Genomic DNA, 23888 nt, shown 5'->3' with positions numbered 1-23888 from the left:
TTTAAGGTCTTTTGTAGAGTCGACTGAGATAAGACTGAGATGGGGGGATTCCTTATCCTACTCCACATCATCATCATTGTGTGCTGTGTGGTATGACATAGACAATCATGGTCTTTCCATAACCATGATTGTTCTTGATAAATTTTCTACAGAAGTAGTTTGCCATTGCTGCCTTCTGGGAAGTTTCGTTACAAGACTGTCAACAGTTGTGGGCCCCATATCTCAGAAAGGATGTGTTGTTGTTGGAGAGAGTGCAGAGGAGGTTCACGAGGATGATTCTGGGAATGAAGGAATTAAGATATGAGGAGCATTTGGCAGCTTTGAGCCTGTAATCACTGGAAATTAGAAGAATGCGGGGGGATCTCATTGAAACCGATCGAATAATCCCGTTGATCCTTTGGTCTCAGTACTTGAAGTTAACATACAGGCTGCCTTCAATAAAGTGAATCCAAGGAAAGCATCTGGCCAAATACTGAAAACCTGGCCAACCAACTGGCTGGTTATTCACGGATATCTTTAACATCTCGCTCTGGCAGTGTGTGCTTCAATCAGGCTTCAATCGTACTGGTGTTCAAGAAGAGTGAGGTATCCTGTCTAAATGACTATTGCACAGTGGCACTTGCATCCAGAGTAATAAAGTGTTTTGAGAAGATGATGTTGACGAATATCAGTTCCTGTATGAATGGTGGCTTGGATCTACTCCAACTCATCTACTGAAGTAACAGGTCTACAGCAGAAGCTATCTCTTTGGCTATTCACAGAACCTGGAACATCTGGAGAGCAAAGAAGCATACATCAGGATGCTCTTTATCAATTACAGCTCGACATTTAACACTATCATCCCCTCAAAACTAATCAGTAACCTAATCAGTCCTGCCAAAGGGTTTCAGTCCAAAACATCGACTATACTCTTTTCCATAGATGCTGCCTGGCCTGCTGAATTCCTCCAGTGTTTTGTGTGTGTTGCTCAATAAAATCCAAGACCTGGGCCTCAACACTTTCTTGTGCAACTGGATCCTGGATTTCCTCACTTGTAGACCCCAGTCAGTTTGGATCGGCAAAAACATTTCTCCCACAATTTCCATTAGCACAGGAACACTGCAGGGATATGTGCTTAACCCCCTGCTCTACTTGCGTTACATCTATGACCATGGGGCTAAATACAGCTCCAACACCATATACAAGTTTGCTGATGGCACCACTGTTTTGGGTTGTATCAAAAGGCTGATGAATCAGCATACAGGAGGGAGTCTGAATACTTGGCTGAGTGGTGTCAAAGCAACAACCTCTCACTCAATGTCAAAAAGACCAAGGAACTGATGTTAAACTTCAGGAGTGGAAACCAAAGGTTCATGATCCAGTAATCATTGGAAGATCAGAGTTGGAGAGGGTCAGTAACTTTAAATTCCTGCATGTCACTATCTCAAAGAAGCAGTCCTGGACCCATCATATAAATATTATTGTAAAGAAAGTACAACAGCACATCTACTTCCTCCACTCGCTTCTACTCAGGATTCTGCAGAGATTCAGCATGTCATCAAAAACTTTGGCAAATTTCTACAGACGTGAGGTGGAAAGAGTGCCGACTGGCTGTATTATGGCCTGGTATGCGAACACCAATGCCTTTCAGAAGAAAATCTTACGGAAGGTAGTGGATTCGGCCCAGTACATCACAGGTAAAACCCTCCCAACCATTGAGCACATCTACATAAACATTGCCATAGAAAAGCAGCATTCATCATCAGAGATACGACCTCCAAGGCCGTGTTCTCTTCTCTCTGCGGCCATTAGGTCAAAGGTACAGGAGCTCCAGGCTTGCACCACCAGGTTCAAGAACATTTACTACCTCAACCATCAGGCTCCTGAACAAAAGGGGATAGTTATGCTCATATAAGAACTGTGTTATATTGCTTCTTTGATTTAATATCAGAGAATGTATACAGTATGTAACTCTTTGCCTGATAGTGATTGCCATGAATTTTTAATACTGCTTATTGAAGTGTGTTTTTATTTTTATTTAGAGATACAGCACTTCCCAGCCCCTTTGAGTGCTGAACAGGCTCCCCCCGGCCCCTTTGAGTGCTGAACAGGTCCCCCCGGCCCCTTTGAGGGTGGAACAGGCCCCCCCGACCCCTTTGCGTGCTGAACAGGTCCCCCCAACCCCTTTGAGTGCTGAACAGGCCCCCCCCCGGCCCCTTTGGGAGTGGAACAGGCCCCCCGGCCCCTTTGAGGGCGGAACAGGCCCCCCCCCCGGCCCCTTTGAGTGCTGAACAGGTCCCCCGGCCCCTGAGTGCTGAACAGGCCCCCCCGGCCCCTTTGAGGGTGAAACAGGCCCCCCAGCCCCTTTGAGGGCGGAACAGGCCCCCCCCCGGCCCCTTTGAGTGCTGAACAGGTCCCCCGGCCCCTTTGAGTGCTGAACAGGCCCCCCCGGCCCCTTTGAGGGTGAAACAGGCCCCCCAGCCCCTTTGAGGGCGGAACAGGCCCCCCCCCCCCGGCCCCTTTGAGTGCTGAACAGGCCCTTCTGACCACATTCAGCCACATCACCCAGCAAACCACTGATTTAGCCCAAGCTGTTGTCATTCCACACCATGAGCCTCTGGAAGATCCTCTGTATTTTCTGGCCAAGAAAGGTTTCCAAATATGCCCTACTCCTTCAATGTCACCAAGAGGACATGGCCACAAACATCACGAGGAAATGTAGGAGATGGATTGGGCACATGATGAGAAGAGAGTCCAGCTCCATCATCAAGACAGCACTACGTTGAATCCCTGAAGGGTGGAGGAAACATAGGAGACCAAAGATAATTTGGTGCCATACCACAGTGGCAGAAATGAGGATGCTGAACCCCAGCTGGGGTACAACAAAGAAGATGGCCAAGGACTGACAGAGATGGAGGACTTCATTATGGACACTGTTAGCTTGCTATTTCATGCTTGTTACTTATATCAGCATTTGCACAGTTTGTTTACAGTTTACAGTTACACTAGAACACTACAGTACAGGCCCTTCAGCCCTCGATGTTGTGCCAACCCATATATTCCTTTAAAAAAGTACTAAACCCACATTACCCTGTAACCCTCTATTTTCCTTTCATCCGTGTGCCTGTACAAGAGGCTCTTAAATCCCCCTAATGTTTTAGCATCCATCACCATCCCTGCCAAGTCATTCCAGGCGCCCACAAATCTCTGTGTAAAAAACTTATCCCTAATGTCTCCCCTAAACTTCCCTCCCTTAACTACAGTTATAATTCTATAGATTTGCTAAATATGCTCATCGAAAAAGAATCTCAGGGTTGTATGTGGTGACATGTACATACTCTGATTAATAAATATTACTTTGAACTTTGTAGTGTCCAGAAGTCTTAAGCAGCCCGGCTGTATTTATGTGCCTATGACTTTTTCACAGGACTGTGTGTCAGTGATAACAAACCTGGTTCTAATTCTACCAGCCTCTTACAGAAGTGAACGAGTTAAATTTACATTATTTATGTTATTTAGAGGCACAGGGCAAAGGAGGCCCTTCCAGCCCTTCAAGCTGCACCACTCAGCAATCCGAGCCTAATCACAGGACAATTTACAATGATCAACTAACATACTAGCCGGTACGCCTTTGGACCGTGGGAGGAAGCCAAAGAAAACCCGCGCATTCCATGGGGAGGATGTACAAACTCCTTACAGATGATGCTGGGATTGAACTCCGAATTCCAACATCCACAGCTGTAACAGCACTATCTGCTATGCTACCATGGCACACCAAGTGATGTGAAACTCATTGAGAGAGAGATAGATTAGACTGAAGTGAGCTGGACTAAATATGCCTGGACTTATAGATAACTTTGTGGTTTGGTTTTTTATATTCTGTGTTCTTTGCTTTTTTTAGCTGTTTGCACGATTTGTTTGTTTTTTTGCACATTGTGGGTTTGATGTTTCCCCTTGAACTGGTTTCACAGTTTTCATTGTTTCATGGTTGACTGTGGGGAATACGAATCTCAAGGCTATATACTGTTTACATACTTTGATAATAAATGTACTTTGAATCTTTGAGTTGCTAAGTGAAGCTCATTTATTTTCACACGTCAGTTGCAATTATTAGATCAGTCTTTTCAAAGGAATAGAATCATTGTAATATCCACAGGCTGGAGCATCTCAGCCTGTTAGGCAGCATCTACGGAGAGGAATAAACAGTCGACATTTCACGCCCATGCATTTCACGCCCATGCATGATCTTGGCAATTTTCTTGTCTGTTTATTTTTAAGGCCTTTTCTTGGCCTCTGTCCCCATCCTTGTAACTATTATATTATATTCATGCCATTAGGTTGGAGGCTATGCAGATGGAATATAAGGTGTTGGTCCTCCACCCTGAGCATGGCCTTATCTTGGCACAACATGAGTCCCAATATAGCAACACAGCTATAAAGAAGACAAGACAGCAGCTATACTTCATTAGGAGTTTGAGAAGATCTGATATGTCACCTAAAACACTCATGAATTTCCATAGATGTACAGTCAGCCCTCCTTATCCGTGAGGGATTGGTTCCAGGAACCCCGCGGATACCAAAATTCGCAGATGCTCAAGTCCCTTATTCAACCTGTATCAATGTGCTGGACCTTGGGACCCAGCGGAACCCCAGACCTTATTTAACCTGTCTCTGTACGGTGGACATTAGGACCCAGCGGCAGAGATCTGAATCCGCAGTGTTTCTGTTCACGAAAATAATTATGATAACGATTGAAAATAAAGTGGAAATAATAAAGCAATCGGAAAGCGATGAAACGCCATCGGTCATTGGAAAAGTGTTAGGCTACGTCAGTCAACAATTGGAACAATTTTAAAGGATAAAGTGAGAAGGGCTCTGCCCCGATGAAAGCTACAATTATTACTAAGCAACGCAGTGGTTTAATTATTAGGTTTTGGGGTTTTGAGTTTTTGATACTCCACATCAACCCGGCACGATGGAGAGCACACTCAGGAGCGGTCTGTCCCGAGTACCGAGAACTTCCATTCCCGAGCCGCTAAAACATACGCTCTTAAATGTTTTATATGCATAGAAAGGTAAAATATATACTATATACTAGACAAACGTTTGACTAACTGACGCTAAATAATACCAGGTGTACCTGTTCCGACTTACTTAGTAAGAGAACTTCCGATTTTCTTTCATCCCAATCCACGATAACCCACGCACATCCTCCTGTATACTTTAAATCATCTCTAGATTACTTATAATACCCAATACAATGTAAATGCTATGTAAATAGTTGTTATCCTGCATTGTTTAGGAATAATGACAAGAAAATAAAGTCTATACATGCTCAAACAACAAGTGCTGGAAAAGCACTTCAGGGTTTTTGCAATTCACAGTTGGTTGAATTTGCGCATGCATAATTCGCGGATAAGGAGGGCCGACTGTACCACGGAGAGCTTTCTGGCTGGCTGTATGGTGGGGGGGGGGGGGGGGCTACTTACTGCACAGGCTTAAAATAAGCTGCAGAGAATGAGGTAAGTCAGCTCCAGCATGAGCACTAGCCTCTGTAGTATCCAGACATCTTCAAGGAGCGGTGCCTCAAAAAGGTAGTGTTCATCAGTAAAGACCCCCACCACCCAGGACCTGCCCTCTTCAAATTGTTACCATCAGGGAGAAGGTACAGAAGCCTGAAGACACACACTCAGTGATTCAGGAACAGCTTCTTCTCCTCTGCCATCCGATTCTGTATGGACATTGAACCCATGAGTATTATCTCACCACTTTTCTTTGTTTCTGTTTTTAATTTAATAATTCACTATTAAGTACTGGATTGTACTTATACCACAAAGTCAACCAATTTCACAACATATGCGTGGGATATTAAACCTGATTCTGATTCTGAATGCACTTTAACCACGTTTATATTTGTAACTACAAATGATTTTTTAAAACATACACCAAGAAAATCAAACGGAGGAATGAAAACTGTGGGAAAGCCTCAGCAAGCAGTCTCGTTCTCTACAACCATTGGGACAGCAGAACAGAGCAGAAGAATAGAACTGGTTTCACTCGGGGGATGTGACACAGTATGAATGACTATGTGTTAGAAAAGGCTGCAAATTGCAGAGACAATTTACATCATCGACTATTGTTCAGCAATTAATACCATCATTCCCACAATCCTGATTGGGAAGTGGCAGAACCTGGGCCTCTGTATCTTCCTCTGTAATTGGATCCTCAACTTCCTAACCGGAAGACCACAATCTGTGCAAATTGGTGGTAACATATCCTCCTTACTGACAATCAACACTGGAGCACCTCAGAGATGTGTGCTTAGCCCACTGCTCTACTCTCTATTTACCCATGACTGTGTGGCTAGGGATAGCTCAAATACCATCTATAAATTTGCTGATGATACAGCCATTGTTGGTAGAATCTCAGGTGGCGACGAGAGGGCGTACAGGAGTGAGATATGCCAACTTGTGGAATGGTGCCGTAGCAACAACCTAGCACTCAATGTCAATAAGATGAAAGAGCTGAATGTGGACTTCAGGAAGGGTAAGATTAAGGAACACATACCAATCCTCATAGACAGATCAGAAGTGGAGAGAGTGAGCAGTTTCAAGTTCCTGGATGTCAAGATCTGAGGATCTAACCTGGTCCCAATATATCGATGTAGTTATAAAGAAGGCAAGACAGCAGCAATACTTTATTAGGAGATTGAAGAGATTTAGCATTCAACAAATACATTCAAAAAAGTCTATCGTTCTACAGTGGAGAGCATTCTGACAGGCTGCATCACTGTCTGGTATGTAGGGGCTACTGCACGGGACCGAGAGAAGCTGCAGGAGGTTGTAAATCTAGTCAGCTCCATCTTGGGCACTAGCCTACAAAGTACCCAGGACATCTTTAAGGAGTGGTGTCTCAGAAAGGCAGTGTCCATTATTAAGGAACTCCAGCGCCCAGGGCATGCCCTTTTCTCACTGTTACCATCATGTAGGAGGTACAGAAGCCTGAAGGCACACAGTCAGCGATTCCGGAACAGCTTCTTCCCCTCTGCCATCCGATTCCTAAATGGACATTGAAGCTTTGGACACTACCTCACTTTTTTTTAAATATACAGTATTTCTGTTTTTGCATGTTTTTTTTTAATCTATTCAATATACGTAATTGGCTTACTTGTTAATTTATTATTGTTTTATTTTATTATTAATTTTTTTCTCTCTGCTAGATTATCTATTGCATTGAACTGCTGCTGCTAAGTTAACAAATCTCACATCACATGCCGCTGATAATAAACCTGATTCTGATAAGACTGCAGACAAAAGAGGTGAACCCGCAAGGTACAACATAAACGCAAGAGATTCTGCAGTTTCCAGAAATCCAAAGCAACACACAAAATGCCAGAGAATCTCAGCAGGTCAGGCAACATCTATGGAAAGGAATAAACCCTTCTTCAGGACTGGAAAAGGGGAAGATAACAGAATAAAAAGATGATGGGGGAGGGGAAGGAGGATAGCTGAAGAAATTCTAGTCACTCCATTAGCAAGGTCTTTCAGTTCTTAAAAGGTAGGAATTGTGTAGTAAGTTCTAACTTTTGTTGGACAAATGGAAGGAAGCAACTGGAATTCCATTTCTTACGAATGGAAGGTCACCAGACAGGGCAGGATGACTTAGGTCAGGTCAGGAACTGAAACTTCAGCCATAGAGAGAAAGTTTGCCTGTTGTCATAGAATGCAAACCTTCAGCAAAATCCATATAAATGTTAAAGGGGCCAGCTGCTTTACAGTCTTACAATTAGAGATGACAGAATTTGCAATAGGAAGGAAGTAAGGAATTTGCAGCAAAGTTGTATTAGATATTGGTGAGGCCAAATTTGGAGTCTTGTTTACAGTTCTGGTCACTTCCCTACAGGATCATCATTATGTGCCATGTCGTATGACGTGGGCAATCATAGCCTTTCCATCACCATGACTGTTCTTGGCAAATTTTTCCACAGAAGTGGCTAGCCACTCCTTCTTCTGGCAGCGACTACACAAGATGGGTGACCCATCTTCAGAGACTGTCTGCCTGGTGTCAGTGGTCACATAACCAGGACTTGTGATGTGCACTAGCTGCTCATACGACCATCCCCCATCTGCTCCCATGGCTTCACGTGACCCTGATCTGGGAGGTGGGGCTAAGCAGATGCAATCCCTTGTCCATAGGTGACCTGCAGGCTGGCGGAAGAATAGAGTGCCTTGCACCTCCTTTGGTGGAGGCGTATCTCCACCCTGCCATGCCTACCTACAGGAAAGGTATCAACACGCTTGAAAGAGTGCAAAGAAAATTTACAATATTGTTGCCAGTACTTGAGGACCTGGGTTATAGGAATAGGTTTGGATTTTATTACCTGGAGTGCAGGAAAATTACTGAAGACCTTACAGAGGTATAGGAAATTATGAGGGGTATAAATAAGGTGAATGCTTGCAGGCTTTTTCTCCTAGAATGAGAGGTCATCAGTTTAGGTTGAAAGGGAAAATATTTCAGGGAGATCTGAGGGAGAACCTCTTCACTCAGAGGGTTTGCAAGTTTAAAATGAGCTGCCAGTGGAAGTGGTAAATGTGAGATCAATTGTAACTGTAACGTTCTCCTTCGGGTGTAACGAAACGCCGAATTTAACGTCCGGATAAACCACAGTTAATAAGAACCAGATCGCAGTAAGATTAACCATTTACTGTTCACTCTTCACATTAACATATGGTGAAAACTGTTGATAAAACAATACAAGATTGATACAGTATTTGTTCCTTCCTTAATATCACATTTCAAGTGTAAATACTTGCAAAGGTGACTATAACTACATTACACTAAGGTGCAGTATACAGGGAGAGTTTACCTGCTCCATTGACTACTTTAAATACACTTCCATGCAAACTATCCGCGACTCTTTAACTAACGAAAGCATAAACATTATCTACCGTCGTTACCTCTAACAGGATCAGCATTAATATCTTAGTTCAATATATCGATTATCTATTAACTTACAGCGTTGCTCTCACTGTGATTTCTCATGCCTGCAAAACTGCTTGTGCTCAGGTGAGCCTCGTGGAAAGCCCCCACCCTCGCGCTAATTTCAAACCGGTGTTTTCCCACAAGACGCGGCGAAACCGGATGTGACGTCATCGCATGCCGATATATTTTACATGCAATGAATACACTTTAAACACTTCTAATTCTAACTAGAAAATACTATTGAATGAATTACTAAGCGAAAATATTATAAACTAAATAACTGTCGTAAAGACAGCACAGTAACATTTAAGAGAAATTTGGATGGGTAGGTGGATTCAAGGGGTACCGAGGGCTATGGTCTGGGTGCAGGTTGACAGGACTAGGCCCAAGGATTCCCAACCTTTTTTATGCCATGGACCAAAACCATTAGGCAAGGGATTGAGAACCCTGGTACAAGCAGATGATCAGGCTGACATGGACTGAAGATGATCAAATGATGGGCTGAAATGCCTGATACTGTGCTGTAGTACTCCATGACTATTAAAAGACTGTTTTGTGCCTGTCTTCATTTTAAAAAAATGCTGGCAAAAAAATGAAGAAATGAAGAAAATAAGTATCAGTCATCAAATAGTACCCACTCCTGACAGTTTGGTAGTTTAGTTGATGGCACTGCACCAGAGGGAAGAGCTGCTGCCTCACTGAACCAGCAACTCGGGTTTAATCCTGACCTGCAGTATTGTCTACGTGGAGCTTCTATGTTTTCCTGTGACCACAACTGCTCTGGTTACCTCCAACAACCTACGATGTCCAGTTTGGTAGGTTAATTGGCTGCTGTAAATAGTCCCTCTTCTATAGATAGAGGGTGATGAGAGTGTGGAATGAGCTGCCAGAGAAAGTGGTAGACGCAGTTTCAACTTTTAAGATGGGTTCCCAACTTACTTCATGCCACGGACCCCTACTGCTCAAACAGAGATACCTCAAAAAGGCAGCATCCATCATTAAGGACCCCCATCACCCAGGTCATGCCTTGTTCTCATTGCTACCATCAGGGAAGAGGTACAAAAGCCTGAAGGCACACACTCAACAATTCAGGAACAGCTTCTTCCCTTGTACCATCCGATTTCTGAATGGACAATGAATCCAAAAAGTTCAAAGTAAAATTTATTATCAGAGTAAATACATGTTACCACATACACCCTGAGATTCTTTATCCTGCAGACATACAGTACATAGCAAATCTATAGAATAGTAACTGTAAATTAGGTCAATGAACAACAATCTGTGCAAATGCAAATATTAGCAAATAGCATTAAATAACGAGCATGAAATAACAAGATAAAGAGTCCTTAAAGTGAGACCATCAGTTGTGGGAACACTGGAAACAGAATGAGTGTAGTTTTATCCCCTTTTGTTCAAGAGCCTGATGACTAAGGGGTAGTAACTGTTCTTGAACCTGATGGTGTGAGTCCTGAGGATCTTGTACCTTCTACCTGATGGCAGCAGCAGGGAAAGAGCATGGTCTGGGTAGTGAGGATCTTTTATGATGGATGCTGCTTTTCTACAGCAATGTTTCATGTTGATGTGCTCAGTGATTGGGAGGGTTTTACCCATGATGTACTGGGCTGAATCCATTAAGTTTTATAAACTTTTTCACTAAAAGGCATCGGTGTTCTCCTACCAGTTGGGAATTCCCCAAGTTCCCAGATTCCCCAGATTTCCCAAGTTGGGAATCCCTACGTTACAGGAAGTTTGAATAAGTACATGGAGGGGCTACGGTCCAGGTTAGGGTTGATGGGATTTGGCAGAGTAACAGTTTTGCAGCAACTAGATGGGCCAAAGGGCTTGTTTCTGTGCTGTAGTGCTCTATGACTCTATAATTTGGGAATTAACATGGGATAGTGTAAAGTTGATAGCATGGACTCAATGGGCCAAAGGGTCTTATTCTATGTTCTAGCTCTCTATGATAATACCAAAGAAGCAGGAAATCTTATGACAGCTAGTACAAAGAACACAGTGATTTGCATCCTACATGTTTGAAAAAGGCGTCTAGAAAATTAATGGATATTCCAATTGATATCTCACTAAATTTTATAAATTTTGGAACTGTTTCTGAGGATTGATTGCAAAGCAACAACTGTAATCTCACTATTCATGAAAGGAGGAAGAGCGAACATGGTGTTAGTGTAGAAAGTGCAGGAACTTATAATGAATTATGTAATAATTCAACATTTGTTATGTGCTGTGTCGTACTGACTTGGCTGATTTCCATGACCATGATTGTTCTTGGCAGATTTTTCTACAGAAGTGGTTTGCCATTGCTACCTTCTGGGCAGCGTCTTTACAACACAGGTGACCCCAGCCATTATCAATACTCTTCAGAGATTGTCTGTCTGGCGTCAGTGGTCGCATAAACAGGATTTGCACCAACTGGTCATATACCCCTTGACCAGGGCTGTTGCGTCAATGATCAACGTAGTCCAAGGATTGTGCTGGGGACAGCCCGCAAGTGTTGCCAAGTTTCAGGTGCCATCATAGAATAGAGTAGAATCAGCGTAGATTTATGAAAGAAAAAAAACATTGGATTAATCTTGTGCAGTTCTCTGACCAGTAGGTAAGGGAACCAAAGTACGTGGTTTATATAGATTCTTGAAAGGCCTTTCAAGACAAGAGGTTGGCTAACCATGTTACAGCACAAGGGATGGGAATGATAGACTGAAGTGGACTAAGAAACAAGGAGAGGGAATAAATAGATCCTCTCAGGTTGTGACTAAAGAGGTGCTCCAGGAAATGGTTTTCAGGCCCCAAATCTTTGCCATCTTTATTAAGGAAAACCAATGGCATATATTTCCACATTTACTGCTATTTATTGGGATTACAAGTATAGAGAAGGCTGCAAAGAAACTTCAAAGAAATACAGACATGGTGAGTAAGTGGGCAATAATACGGCAGATGAATTATTGAAATATGCACTAATAATGCAGGGTGGAGATACATCTCTACCAAAGATGGTGTAAGACGCTCCTTCCCTCTGCTAGCCTGCAGGTCATCCTTGGGCAAGGCGTAGCACCTGCTTAGCCCCCTGATCAGAAATAAGGCAAACCACATCTGTAGGAAAATATCTGCTAGGAATAATCAGAAGACTATGATCCCCCTCATTACACAACATGGCACATAAAGATGATGATGAATGCACTCAAGTTATTCCATGGCATCTTATCATGGAATGAAACATGGGAAAAAAAGTAAGATCATCTACTTTGATCCAAGATTGTTTAATGTCACACAAGTGTAAAGGACAACATGATAGTATAGTTGGTTAGTACAGCTCTTTACAGTACAGTTCACCCACGTTCAATTCCCGCTGCTGTCTGTAAGGGGTTTCCTCTCACAGTCCAAAGACGTACAGTTAGCAGGTTAATTGGTAAATTACCCCATGGTTAACCTAGGGTTAAGTAGGTGGTTTGCTGGGCCTCTAAGGGCCAGAAATGCCTATTCCGTGCTGTATCCTAATAAATAAAAAAAATAAACAAACAAAAAAAATTACTGCTACTCTTACTCTGATGCACCACAAAAAATAAGATAAAGAACACAATAATAAAAAACACAATTAATATAAATACATAAGATAGGTTATATACATAGACAGATTGTATATCCACAGAGTGATACTAGATCCAGGAGTGTCTGTATATAAGGTGACTTTGACAGGAAATGATAAAGTAGTGGTGGTTGGAGGTGTGAAGGGGTGGAGTTAGTGGGTGGAAGTGTTCAGCCTTACTGTTTGGGGAAAGTAGTCTGATGGTCCCGGCATGGATGCTACGTAGCCTCCTCCCTAATGGGAGTGGGGCAAACAGTCCATGAGCACAGTAGGTGGAATCCTTCATGATGTTATTGGCCCTTTTCGGACACCTTTCTGTATATATGTCCTTGCTATTTGCTTACTTTTATTGTTTGCACGATTTTTTTCTCTCTGCATTTTGGGTGTTAGACAGTCTCCTTTTTTATGGGTTCCTTGGGGTTTGTTTTGTAGCTACCTGTAAGGAAACAAATCTCAAGGTTGTATAACGCATGTGGATTTTGATAATAAATGTACTTTGAACTTCGATGCCGGGTAAGCTGGTACTGGTGATGCACTGGGCTATTTTGGCTTCCTGTCCGCCACAGTGCAGTTTCTATGCACAAAACAGAACAGCGGAATATTTTGTACATGGCCAGATACTGAGTAGTGAAATTATTCAGAGGTACCTGTGAACCAACTTGAAGTCACATGGGGACTGAACTATTGCCAGCTGTACAAGTGTCAGATGGGGCAGAGGGGGGGGGATCAGAGGTTGTGGTTGGTGTAATCTCTCAACTCAAGTAAAGGCAGATCAAGGAATAAGAAACTCTCAAAATTTATTAAATCCCCAAGTCTAATATTGTATATACTACATAAGTTTGAAGTCCATCCTCTACAAGCTCAGCACCAGGCAAGAAATGCAAACCTCCAGGAGCGGCCTGCGATATGTGTGCCTTGAACTGCAGCCCTGAACACTACCCAATTTCTCACCATTGCACCGACTGAAGCGGCGCAGGAACATCAAGACAGCAGGTGCGGCTGTCAGAGGCCTCTGCACTACGTGAGTGATCATGCTCTCTCTCTCTCTATGGTGAGAGAGAGTCTGCTGTTTCTCCAGTCGGGGAACAAAATAAAAGCTGCAGACTGCAACATCGAAACAGCAAGCTGCTGGTCTCCCTCTTGTCCTCGTAAGTGAGAGAGAAATCCTGTGGGATGACGAACGGTTGAGATGAACGGCCTTATGGACTCCAGCTCATGATCTATTTGAGGGTTTGCAATGTGGGTGGTGGGGGGGGGGATGGGGTTCATATATTTTTCTATCATTCATCCTTTGGGGTTTTTCTTCTGTTTCATGGATGTCTGCGAAGAGTAGGAATTTCAGGTTGCACACTGTACACATTCTCTGATATTAAACTGAAAGATTGAACCATTGAACCAAAAGGGAGTTGGAGTGGACATCAAGAACAAAGCTGAGGCCTGTTGCAAGGTCAAAGACACAGCCTCCTTTGATTCAATATAGTTCATCCAAGAGCAATATTAGAACATAGAACAGTACAGTCCATGACATTGTGCTGACCTATCCCTCCCATATAACCTTCCATTTTCCTTTCATCCATGTGCCCAAAGTTCCGTCTCCTCCACCACCACCCCTGACAATGGGTTCCATGCTGCTACCACTCTATGTAAAAGAAAACACTGACTCCCCACTAGATTTTCCTCCAATCACCTTAAAATGATGCCCTCTCATTTCAGCCATTACTGCCCTGGGAAAAATGCTGTCCACTCTATGCCTCATATACCTCTCATCCTCCTTTACTCACTCAACCTTTCCTCATCAAATCTGGTAAATCTTCTCTGCACCCTCTCCAGAACCAAACACAATACTCCATGGGAGGTCTAGGCAAAGCATTATAAGCTGCAACATTACCTTGCAGCTTTTGAACTGAATCCCCCCCCCCCAATTAATGAAAGCCACACACCGTACACCTTTTTAACCACCCTGTCAACTTGCACAGCAACTATGAGGGATTTATGGTTTCAGACCTCAAAATCCAGCTGTACCTCCACATTGTTAAGAATCCTGCCATTAACCTTGTACCCTGCCTTCAGGTTTGATCTTCCAAAGTGTATCATATCACGCATGTTTTTTTCCAGAGAATCAGGAAGGCTTCAGCTTGATACAGAGGTTTGTCTGCAATTCACACAATCTTGTTTTGCATCATTGCATCACTGTCTGGTATGGGGAGGCTACTGCACAGGATTGTAAAAAGCTACAGAAAGTTGTAAAATTACTCAACTCCATCATGGATACTAGCCTTCCTGGTATCCAAGAAATCTTCAAGGAGCAACGTCTCAAAAAGGCGGCATCCATCATAAAAGACCCCCACCACCCAGAACATGCCACCTTCTCATTGCTACCATCAAGAGGAGGTACAGGAGCCTGAAGGCACACATTCAACGATTCAGGAAACAGTTTCTTCCCCTCTGTCATCTGATTTCTGAATAAACATAGAACCCATGATAATACCTCACTTTTTTTTCTGCTTCTGCACTATTTTTAACTATTTAATATATATACTTATTGAAATTGAATTATGTACTCCTCTATGAGAACTGGTGCATGGCCTGCTGTATATTGGTGAGACCCCAAGTAGATTGGGAGACTGCTTCGTCAAGCACTTATGGTCCGTCTCCCAGTGACCACCGATTTTATTTCCCAATTCCTATTCCAACATATCAGTCCATGGCCGCCTCTACTGCCGCGATGAGGCCACAATCAGGTTGAAGGAGCAACACCTTATGTTCTGTCTGGGTAGCCTCCAACCTGATGGCATGAACCTCTATTTCTTGAACTTCTGGTAATGCCCCCCTCCGTCCCCACATTCCCCATTCCCATTTCCCTCTCTCACCTTATCAGCCCATCACCTCCCTCTGGTGCTCCTCCCCCTTCCCTCTCTTCCATGGCCTGCCGTCCTCTCCTATCAGATTATCCCCATCTCCAGCCCTTTCTCTCTTTCACCAATCAACTTCCCAGCTCTTTACCTCACCCCTCCCCCTCTCCTGGTTTCACCAATCACCTGCCACCTTGCACTTCTTCCTCTCCTCCCCCACCTTCTTCCTCTGACTTCTTTTCTCCAGTCCTGACAAAATATCAACTGTACACTTTTCCATCGATGCCTGGCCTTCTGGGTGCCTCCGGCATTTTGTGTGTATTGCTTGGATTTCCAGCATCTGCAGATGTTCTCTTTTTACGTTCTTATTATTCATTCTTTTCTATAGTATCATGTATTCCATTGTACCGCTGCCACAAATTTAACAAATTTCACAACATATGTCAGTCATATTAAACCTGATACTGACTTTTATTTCAATCTCTTAGCGTTAACTGATGTGAATCTACAGAATCTTAACTCATTTTAACCCTTATACGGACAGCTGAGGAATGGTGAAGCGGAAAAGGCCACTAACAACTGTAGACCGGGATCCGTGGAGCTGATCCCAGTTATGACCTGTCTCTGGAGGATGACAGAAGAGACAGAAAAAGGGAAGAAAAGGAACGAAAGAAAGAAAAGAGGTGGGTAGGATACAAATAATACAGCCACCCCAGAGGCAAGTCCTGCCAAAATATACAAGGCATATTTCATAATTCAGCTACGAACCATGGTTGACTGAAGTATTATCTACATTACGTACATGAGAGTGATCATCATGGTCTTCCCATGAGCGTGATTGTTCTTGGTACACTTTTCTAAAGAAGCAGTTTGCCATTGCCTTCTTCTGGGCAGTGTCTTTACAAGATGGGTGACCCCAGCCATTATCAATACTCGTCAAAGATTGTCTGTGTGGCATCAGTGGTCACATAACCAGGACGTGTGATATGCTCCAGCTGCTCACACGATCATCCACCACCTCCACCCACAGCTTCACGTGACCGTGATTGTTGGGGGAGAGGGGAGCTAAGCATGTGCCCAAGGGTGATTTGCAGGCTAGTGAAGGGAAGGAGCTCCTTACACCTCCTTTGGTTGAGATGAATCTCCACCCCGTCATCCAAAGTGCAAAATAATGGTACAGTACTTCTTCCTGTACCTGTTAGGAAACGGGGAAGGCTTTAGAAGGCATTTATTCTTGTGGTACAGTGTATGTACTTGAATTATTCCAATCAAATCTATTTTTTTTAACTTATTTATTGAGATACAACATGCCATTCCCCTCCCCCCCCCCCAATTTAATCCTAGCCTAACCTGCAGGACAATTTACAATGACCAATTATCCTTCCAACCAGTAGGTCATGGACTGTGGGAAGAAACCGGAGCACCCAGAGGAAACCCACCGAGTCACAGGGAGAACCAACAAACTCCTTACGGTCAGTGGCGGATTTGAACCCAGTTCACTGGTACTATGAAGTATTGTGCTAACACTGCGCTACTGTGCCGCCCCGATGTAATTCAAGCATTAAGTTCAGCTGGCTGCAGGAAAAATTTCCTTACCTTTAGGCGAAGGATCCACGTAATCTAATACCGCAACTTTCTTGCCATACTGGGCTGCTGTGAGGAAAAGATCACAAACAACTGTTAGATTATTGGTTTATTTAAAAACACCAGTACATTCAACCAGCCTCCACACTGACATCAGAGACCAACAGAGGGAAATACATTGTAAAGCTGTTCCCCTTGGCTAGCAACAGAGATCACCTGTTCCAGTTTGAGTAACAACTTGGAGAATTTTCAATAAAATTAATTCAGAATCAGGTTCAATATTTAGTTATTTATTAATTTATTGAAAACCAGCGCAAAATAGGTCCTTCTGGCGTTTCAAGCCATACCACTTAGCAATCCCCCAAATTACAGCGAGCCTAATCATAGGACAAATTTAAAAAGCCCAATTAACTTACTGACTGGTACATCTTTACTCTGTGGGAGGAAACCAGAACACACAGAGGAAACCCACACGGTCATGGGGAGAACATACAAACTTCTTACAAGCAGTGCCTTACATCGTGAAATTGGTTGTATTGCGGCAGGAGTACACTGGAATACATAACAACAACAACTCGGTACATTTTTTAAAAAAATTAAATAAGTAGTGCAAAAAGAGAGGAAAAGTACTGAGGTAGTGTACATTCGGAAATCCGATGGCAGGGGAGAAGCTGCTCCTGAATCGCTGAGTGTTCCTTCACTATGGTGGTTGCAATGAAAAGAGGGCATGTTCTGGGTGGTGGGAGTATCAAATGCAAAGAAGCCAAATAAATATTTCTTCCCACTAGGACAGGATGCAAGAGATGATTAAAGTATTTATTCAGCCTTACAGCTTCTCATGGCTTGTGACTGACATTCTCCATCTAGTGGCCACGTTAAGAATACAGGTTCTTAGTGCTGCTGAGATAATAGACCAAGGACAGGACGTACTGTGTGTGCAGGCTGATGACAGGCACCAGATTGTCAGTGATCAGCTTGCAAGAAAAAATAGTATTAAAAAGAAACTGCCTTCCCCATCACCTCCTTTTAACCTAGCACTGTGACTGGTGGTTGGGGAAACAAATAATTCAGATGCCTGAGACACAAGAGGTTCTGCAGGTGTTGGAAATCAGGAGCAACACACAAACAAAATGCTGGAGGAACTCAGCAGGTCAGGCAGCATCTATGAAAGAGAATGAGCTGATGTTTTGAACTGAGACCCTTCATCAGGACCTGAGAAAAAGGTCTCGACTTGAAATATCAATTTTTTCAAAGAACTGATTTGAGGAAATTTTGTATGTCACCGAAAACGCTCGCACAATACGACTGTTGTACCGTGGCGAACATTCTAACTGGCTGCATCACTGTCTGGTGTGTTGTGGTGGAAGGGGTGCTACTGCGCAGCATTGAAGTAAGCTGTAGAGGGTTGTAACATTATATAGCTCCACCATAGGTACTAGTTTCCATAGAATCCAGGACATCCTCAAGGAGTATGCCTCAGAAAGGCAAGCATCCATCATTAAGTAACCCACCACCCAGGACATGCCCTCTTCTTATTGTTACCATCAGGGAGGAGGTACAGAAACCTGAAAGCACACACTCAACAATTCAGGAACAGTTTTTTCCCCTCTGCTATCCGATTTCTGAATGGGCATTGACCCCATGACTACTACCTCACTATTCTTTTATTTCCTATTTTTTGCACTACTTAGTTAACTATTTTATATAATATACATTTACAGTCATTCAGGTTTTCTTTGCTCTCTATTATCGAGAATTGGATTCTACTGTTGCCACAAGTTAACAAACTGCACAAGCTATGCCGGTGATATTACTGATTCTAATTCTTTCCATGGATGCCTCCTGACCTGCTTCCAGCATTTTCAGTCATCATCATCATAGAGCACTATGAAAGCAGGCCCTTCAGCCCATCTAGTCTGTGGCGACCTATTGTTCTGCCTTGTCAATTTGACCTGCACCTGGTCCTTAGCCCTCCATACCTCTCCCATCCATGGACCTACACAAATTTACCTTAAATGTTGAAATTGAACCCACAATTACCACTTATACTGGCAGCTTGTTCCACACTCTCACCTCCCTCCGAGTGAAGAAATCCCCTCTCAGGTTCCCCCTAAATATTTCACCTTTCACCAGGGTGTTATTTTAGACACCAGCTAAGTTTAACATGAAATTTCCTTTGAATGCATCCATACGAATCATGGCTACTGCCTGTGGTATTGAGTTTTCCTTCATAATGATTCTCCAGACAAAGTGCATGAGAAAAGAGTTGGTAGCAGGCATGAGTGGTTTGCTCTTTCAGTGGTCAGTACAACCACAAAATCAAATCAGGCCTTCAAGCATCGTCCAACACGACAAAATGTCTTCAGCTTTATGTGAACATACTGGTCTTTGGAAGACACAGTAAGCAGAACACATCTTTGAAAGAACAAGCCAGTTACTCCTAGCACTGCTTTTTTATCATATACGCTAATCAAAGAATGTTTAATGCAACTCAGTTGAGTTGTAATTAGAGCAGATGCAACTTACTTATTAGTTTACTGAGATACAGCACATAATAGGCCCTTCCAGCCCAACACACCACACTGCCCAGCAACCCCCTAATTAACACGGACAATTTACAATGACCAATTCACCTACCAACTGGTACATCTTTGGACTGCTGGAGGAAACCCACATATTGTACTGAGAGAATGTACAAACTCCTTACAGTCAGCGGCAGGAATTGAACCCGGGTCACTGGTACTGTAAAGTGTTGTGCTAACCACTACACTATCGTGCGATGGGAATTGAACCCGGGTCACTGGTACTGTAAATCGTTGTGCTAACCACTACACTACCGTGCGATGGGAATTGAACCCAGGTCACTGGTACTGTAAATCATTGTGCTAACCACTACACTACCGTGTGATGGGAATTGAACCCAGGTCACTGGTACTGTAAAGTGTTGTGCTAACCACTACACTACCGTGTGATGGGAATTGAACCCGGGTCACTGGTAATGTAAAGCATTGTGCTAACCACTACACTACCGTGCGATGGGAATTGAACCCAGGTCACTGGTACTGTAAATCGTTGTGCTAACCACTACACTACCGTGTGATGGGAATTGAACCCGGGTCACTGGTACTGGAAAACGTTGTGCTAACCACTACACTACCGTGCGATGGGAATTGAACCCGAATCACTGGTACTGTAAATCGTTGTGCTAACCACTACACTACCGTGTGATGGGAATTGAACCCAGGTCACTGGTACTGTAAAGTGTTGTGCTAACCACTACACTACCGTGTGATGGGAATTGAACCCGGGTCACTGGTAATGTAAAGCATTGTGCTAACCACTACACTACCGTGCGATGGGAATTGAACCCGGGTCACTGGTACTGTAAAGTGTTGTGCTAACCACTACACTACCGTGTGATGGGAATTGAACCCGGGTCACTGGTACTGTAAAGTGTTGTGCTAACCACTACACTACCGTGTGATGGGAATTGAACCTGGGTCACTGGTACTGTAAAGTGTTGTGCTAACCACTACACTACCGTGTGATGGGAATTGAACCCGGGTCACTGGTACTGTAAAGTGTTGTGCTAACCACTACACTACTATGTGGTGGGAATTGAACCCAGGTCACTGGTACTGTAAAGCGTTGTGCTAACCACTACACTACCGTGCGATGGGAATTGAACCCAGGTCACTGGTACTGTAAATCGTTGTGCTATCCACTACACTACCGTGTGATGGGAATTGAACCCAGGTCACTGGTACTGTAAAGCGTTGTGCTAACCACTACACTACCGTGTGATGGGAATTGAACCCGGGTCACTGGTACTGTAAAGCGTTGTGCTAACCACTACACTACCGTGCGATGGGAATTGAACCCGGGTCACTGGTACTGTAAAGTGTTGTGCTAACCACTACACTACCGTGTGATGGGAATTGAACCCGGGTCACTGGTACTGTAAAGTATTGTGCTAACCACTACACTACCGTGTGATGGGAATTGAACCCGGGTCACTGGTAATGTAAAGCATTGTGCTAATCACTACACTACCGTGCGATGGGAATTGAACCCGGGTCACTGGTACTGTAAAGTGTTGTGCTAACCACTACACTACCGTGTGATGGGAATTGAACCCGGGTCACTGGTACTGTAAAGTGTTGTGCTAACCACTACACTACTATGTGGTGGGAATTGAACCCGGGTCACTGGTACTGTAAAGCGTTGTGCTAACCACTACACTACCGTGTGATGGGAATTGAACCCGGGTCACTGATACTGTAAAGCGTTGTGCTAACTACTACACTATCGTGCGATGGGAATTGAACCCGGGTCACTGGTACTGTAAATCGTTGTGCTAACCACTACACTACCGTGCGATGGGAATTGAACCCAGGTCACTGGTACTGTAAATCGTTGTGCTAACCACTACACTACCGTGTGATGGGAATTGAACCCAGGTCACTGGTACTGTAAAGTGTTGTGCTAACCACTACACTACCGTGTGATGTGAATTGAACCCGGGTCACTGGTAATGTAAAGCATTGTGCTAACCACTACACTACCGTGTGATGGGAATTGAACCCAGGTCACTGGTACTGTAAATCGTTGTGCTAACCACTACACTACTATGTGGTGGGAATTGAACCCGGGTCACTGGTACTGTAAAGCGTTGTGCTAACCACTACACTACCGTGTGATGGGAATTGAACCCGGGTCACTGATACTGTAAAGCGTTGTGCTAACTACTACACTATCGTGCGACGGGAATTGAACCCGGGTCACTGGTACTGTAAATCGTTGTGCTAACCACTACACTACCGTGCGATGGGAATTGAACCCAGGTCACTGGTACTGTAAATCGTTGTGCTATCCACTACACTACCGTGTGATGGGAATTGAACCCAGGACACTGGTACTGTAAAGCGTTGTGCTAACCACTACACTACCGTGTGATGGGAATTGAACCCGGGTCACTGGTACTGTAAAGCGTTGTGCTAACCACTACACTACCGTGCGATGGGAATTGAACCCGGGTCACTGGTACTGTAAAGTGTTGTGCTAACCACTACACTACCGTGTGATGGGAATTGAACCCGGGTCACTGATACTGTAAAGTGTTGTGCTAACCACTACACTACCGTGTGATGGGAATTGAACCCGGGTCACTGGTAATGTAAAGCATTGTGCTAATCACTACACTACCGTGCGATGGGAATTGAACCCGGGTCACTGGTACTGTAAAGTGTTGTGCTAACCACTACACTACCGTGTGATGGGAATTGAACCCGGGTCACTGGTACTGTAAAGTGTTGTGCTAACCACTACACTACTATGTGGTGGGAATTGAACCCGGGTCACTGGTACTGTAAAGCGTTGTGCTAACCACTACACTACCGTGTGATGGGAATTGAACCCAGGTCACTGGTACTGTAAAGCGTTGTGCTAACCACTACACTACCGTGTGATGGGAATTGAACCCGGGTCACTGGTACTGTAAAGCGTTGTGCTAACCACTACACTACCGTGCGATGGGAATTAAACCCGGGTCACTGGTACTGTAAAGTGTTGTGCTAACCACTACACTACCGTGTGATGGGAATTGAACCCGGGTCACTGGTACTGTAAAGTGTTGTGCTAACCACTACACTACCGTGTGATGGGAATTGAACCCGGGTCACTGGTAATGTAAAGCATTGTGCTAATCACTACACTACCGTGCGATGGGAATTGAACCCGGGTCACTGGTACTGTAAAGTGTTGTGCTAACCACTACACTACCGTGTGATGGGAATTGAACCCGGGTCACTGGTACTGTAAAGTGTTGTGCTAACCACTACACTACTATGTGGTGGGAATTGAACCCGGGTCACTGGTACTGTAAAGCGTTGTGCTAACCACTACACTACCGTGTGATGGGAATTGAACCCGGGTCACTGATACTGTAAAGCGTTCTGCTAACTACTACACTATCGTGTGATGGGAATTGAACCCGGGTCACTGGTACTGTAAATCGTTGTGCTAACCACTACACTACCGTGCGATGGGAATTGAACCCAGGTCACTGGTACTGTAAATCGTTGTGCTAACCACTACACTACCGTGTGATGGGAATTGAACCCAGGTCACTGGTACTGTAAAGTGTTGTGCTAACCACTACACTACCGTGTGATGGGAATTGAACCCGGGTCAGTGGTAATGTAAAGCATTGTGCTAACCACTACACTACCGTGCGATGGGAATTGAACCCAGGTCACTGGTACTGTAAATCGTTGTGCTAACCACTACACTACTATGTGGTGGGAATTGAACCCGGGTCACTGGTACTGTAAAGCGTTGTGCTAACCACTACACTACAGTGTGCTGGGAATTGAACCCGGGTCACTGATACTGTAAAGCGTTGTGCTAACTACTACACTATCGTGCGACGGGAATTGAACCCGGGTCACTGGTACTGTAAATCGTTGTGCTAACCACTACACTACCGTGCGATGGGAATTGAACCCAGGTCACTGGTACTGTAAATCGTTGTGCTATCCACTACACTACCGTGTGATGGGAATTGAACCCAGGTCACTGGTACTGTAAAGCGTTGTGCTAACCACTACACTACCGTGTGATGGGAATTGAACCCCGGTCACTTGTACTGTAAATCGTTGTGCTAACCACTACACTACTATGTGGTGGGAATTGAACCCGGGTCACTGGTACTGTAAAGCGTTATGCTAACCACTACACTACCGTGTGATGGGAATTGAACCCGGGTCACTGATACTGTAAAGCATTGTGCTAACTACTACACTATCGTGCGATGGGAATTGAACCCGGGTCACTGGTACTGTAAAGTGTTGTGCTAACCACTACACTACCGTGTGATGGGAATTGAACCCGGG

General features: G+C 44.1%; 1 protein-coding gene across 2 annotated transcripts in view; it reads right to left on the bottom strand.

Moving 5' to 3' along the window:
- The window catches only part of txnrd2.2 (thioredoxin reductase 2, tandem duplicate 2), a 201901-nt gene that overhangs the window by 154454 nt on the left and 23559 nt on the right, over positions 1 to 23888 (bottom strand). For both annotated transcript variants that reach the window (XM_059994667.1, XM_059994669.1), the window contains one exon: positions 17008 to 17064. In XM_059994667.1, coding sequence (XP_059850650.1) covers positions 17008 to 17064 — 57 coding nt within the window. The remainder of the gene's footprint in view (positions 1 to 17007; positions 17065 to 23888) is intronic.

Source organism: Hypanus sabinus, chromosome 18 (assembly GCF_030144855.1).
Source record: "Hypanus sabinus isolate sHypSab1 chromosome 18, sHypSab1.hap1, whole genome shotgun sequence".
Taxonomy (NCBI): domain Eukaryota; kingdom Metazoa; phylum Chordata; class Chondrichthyes; order Myliobatiformes; family Dasyatidae; genus Hypanus; species Hypanus sabinus.
This window is presented reverse-complemented; position numbering and strand designations above follow the sequence as displayed.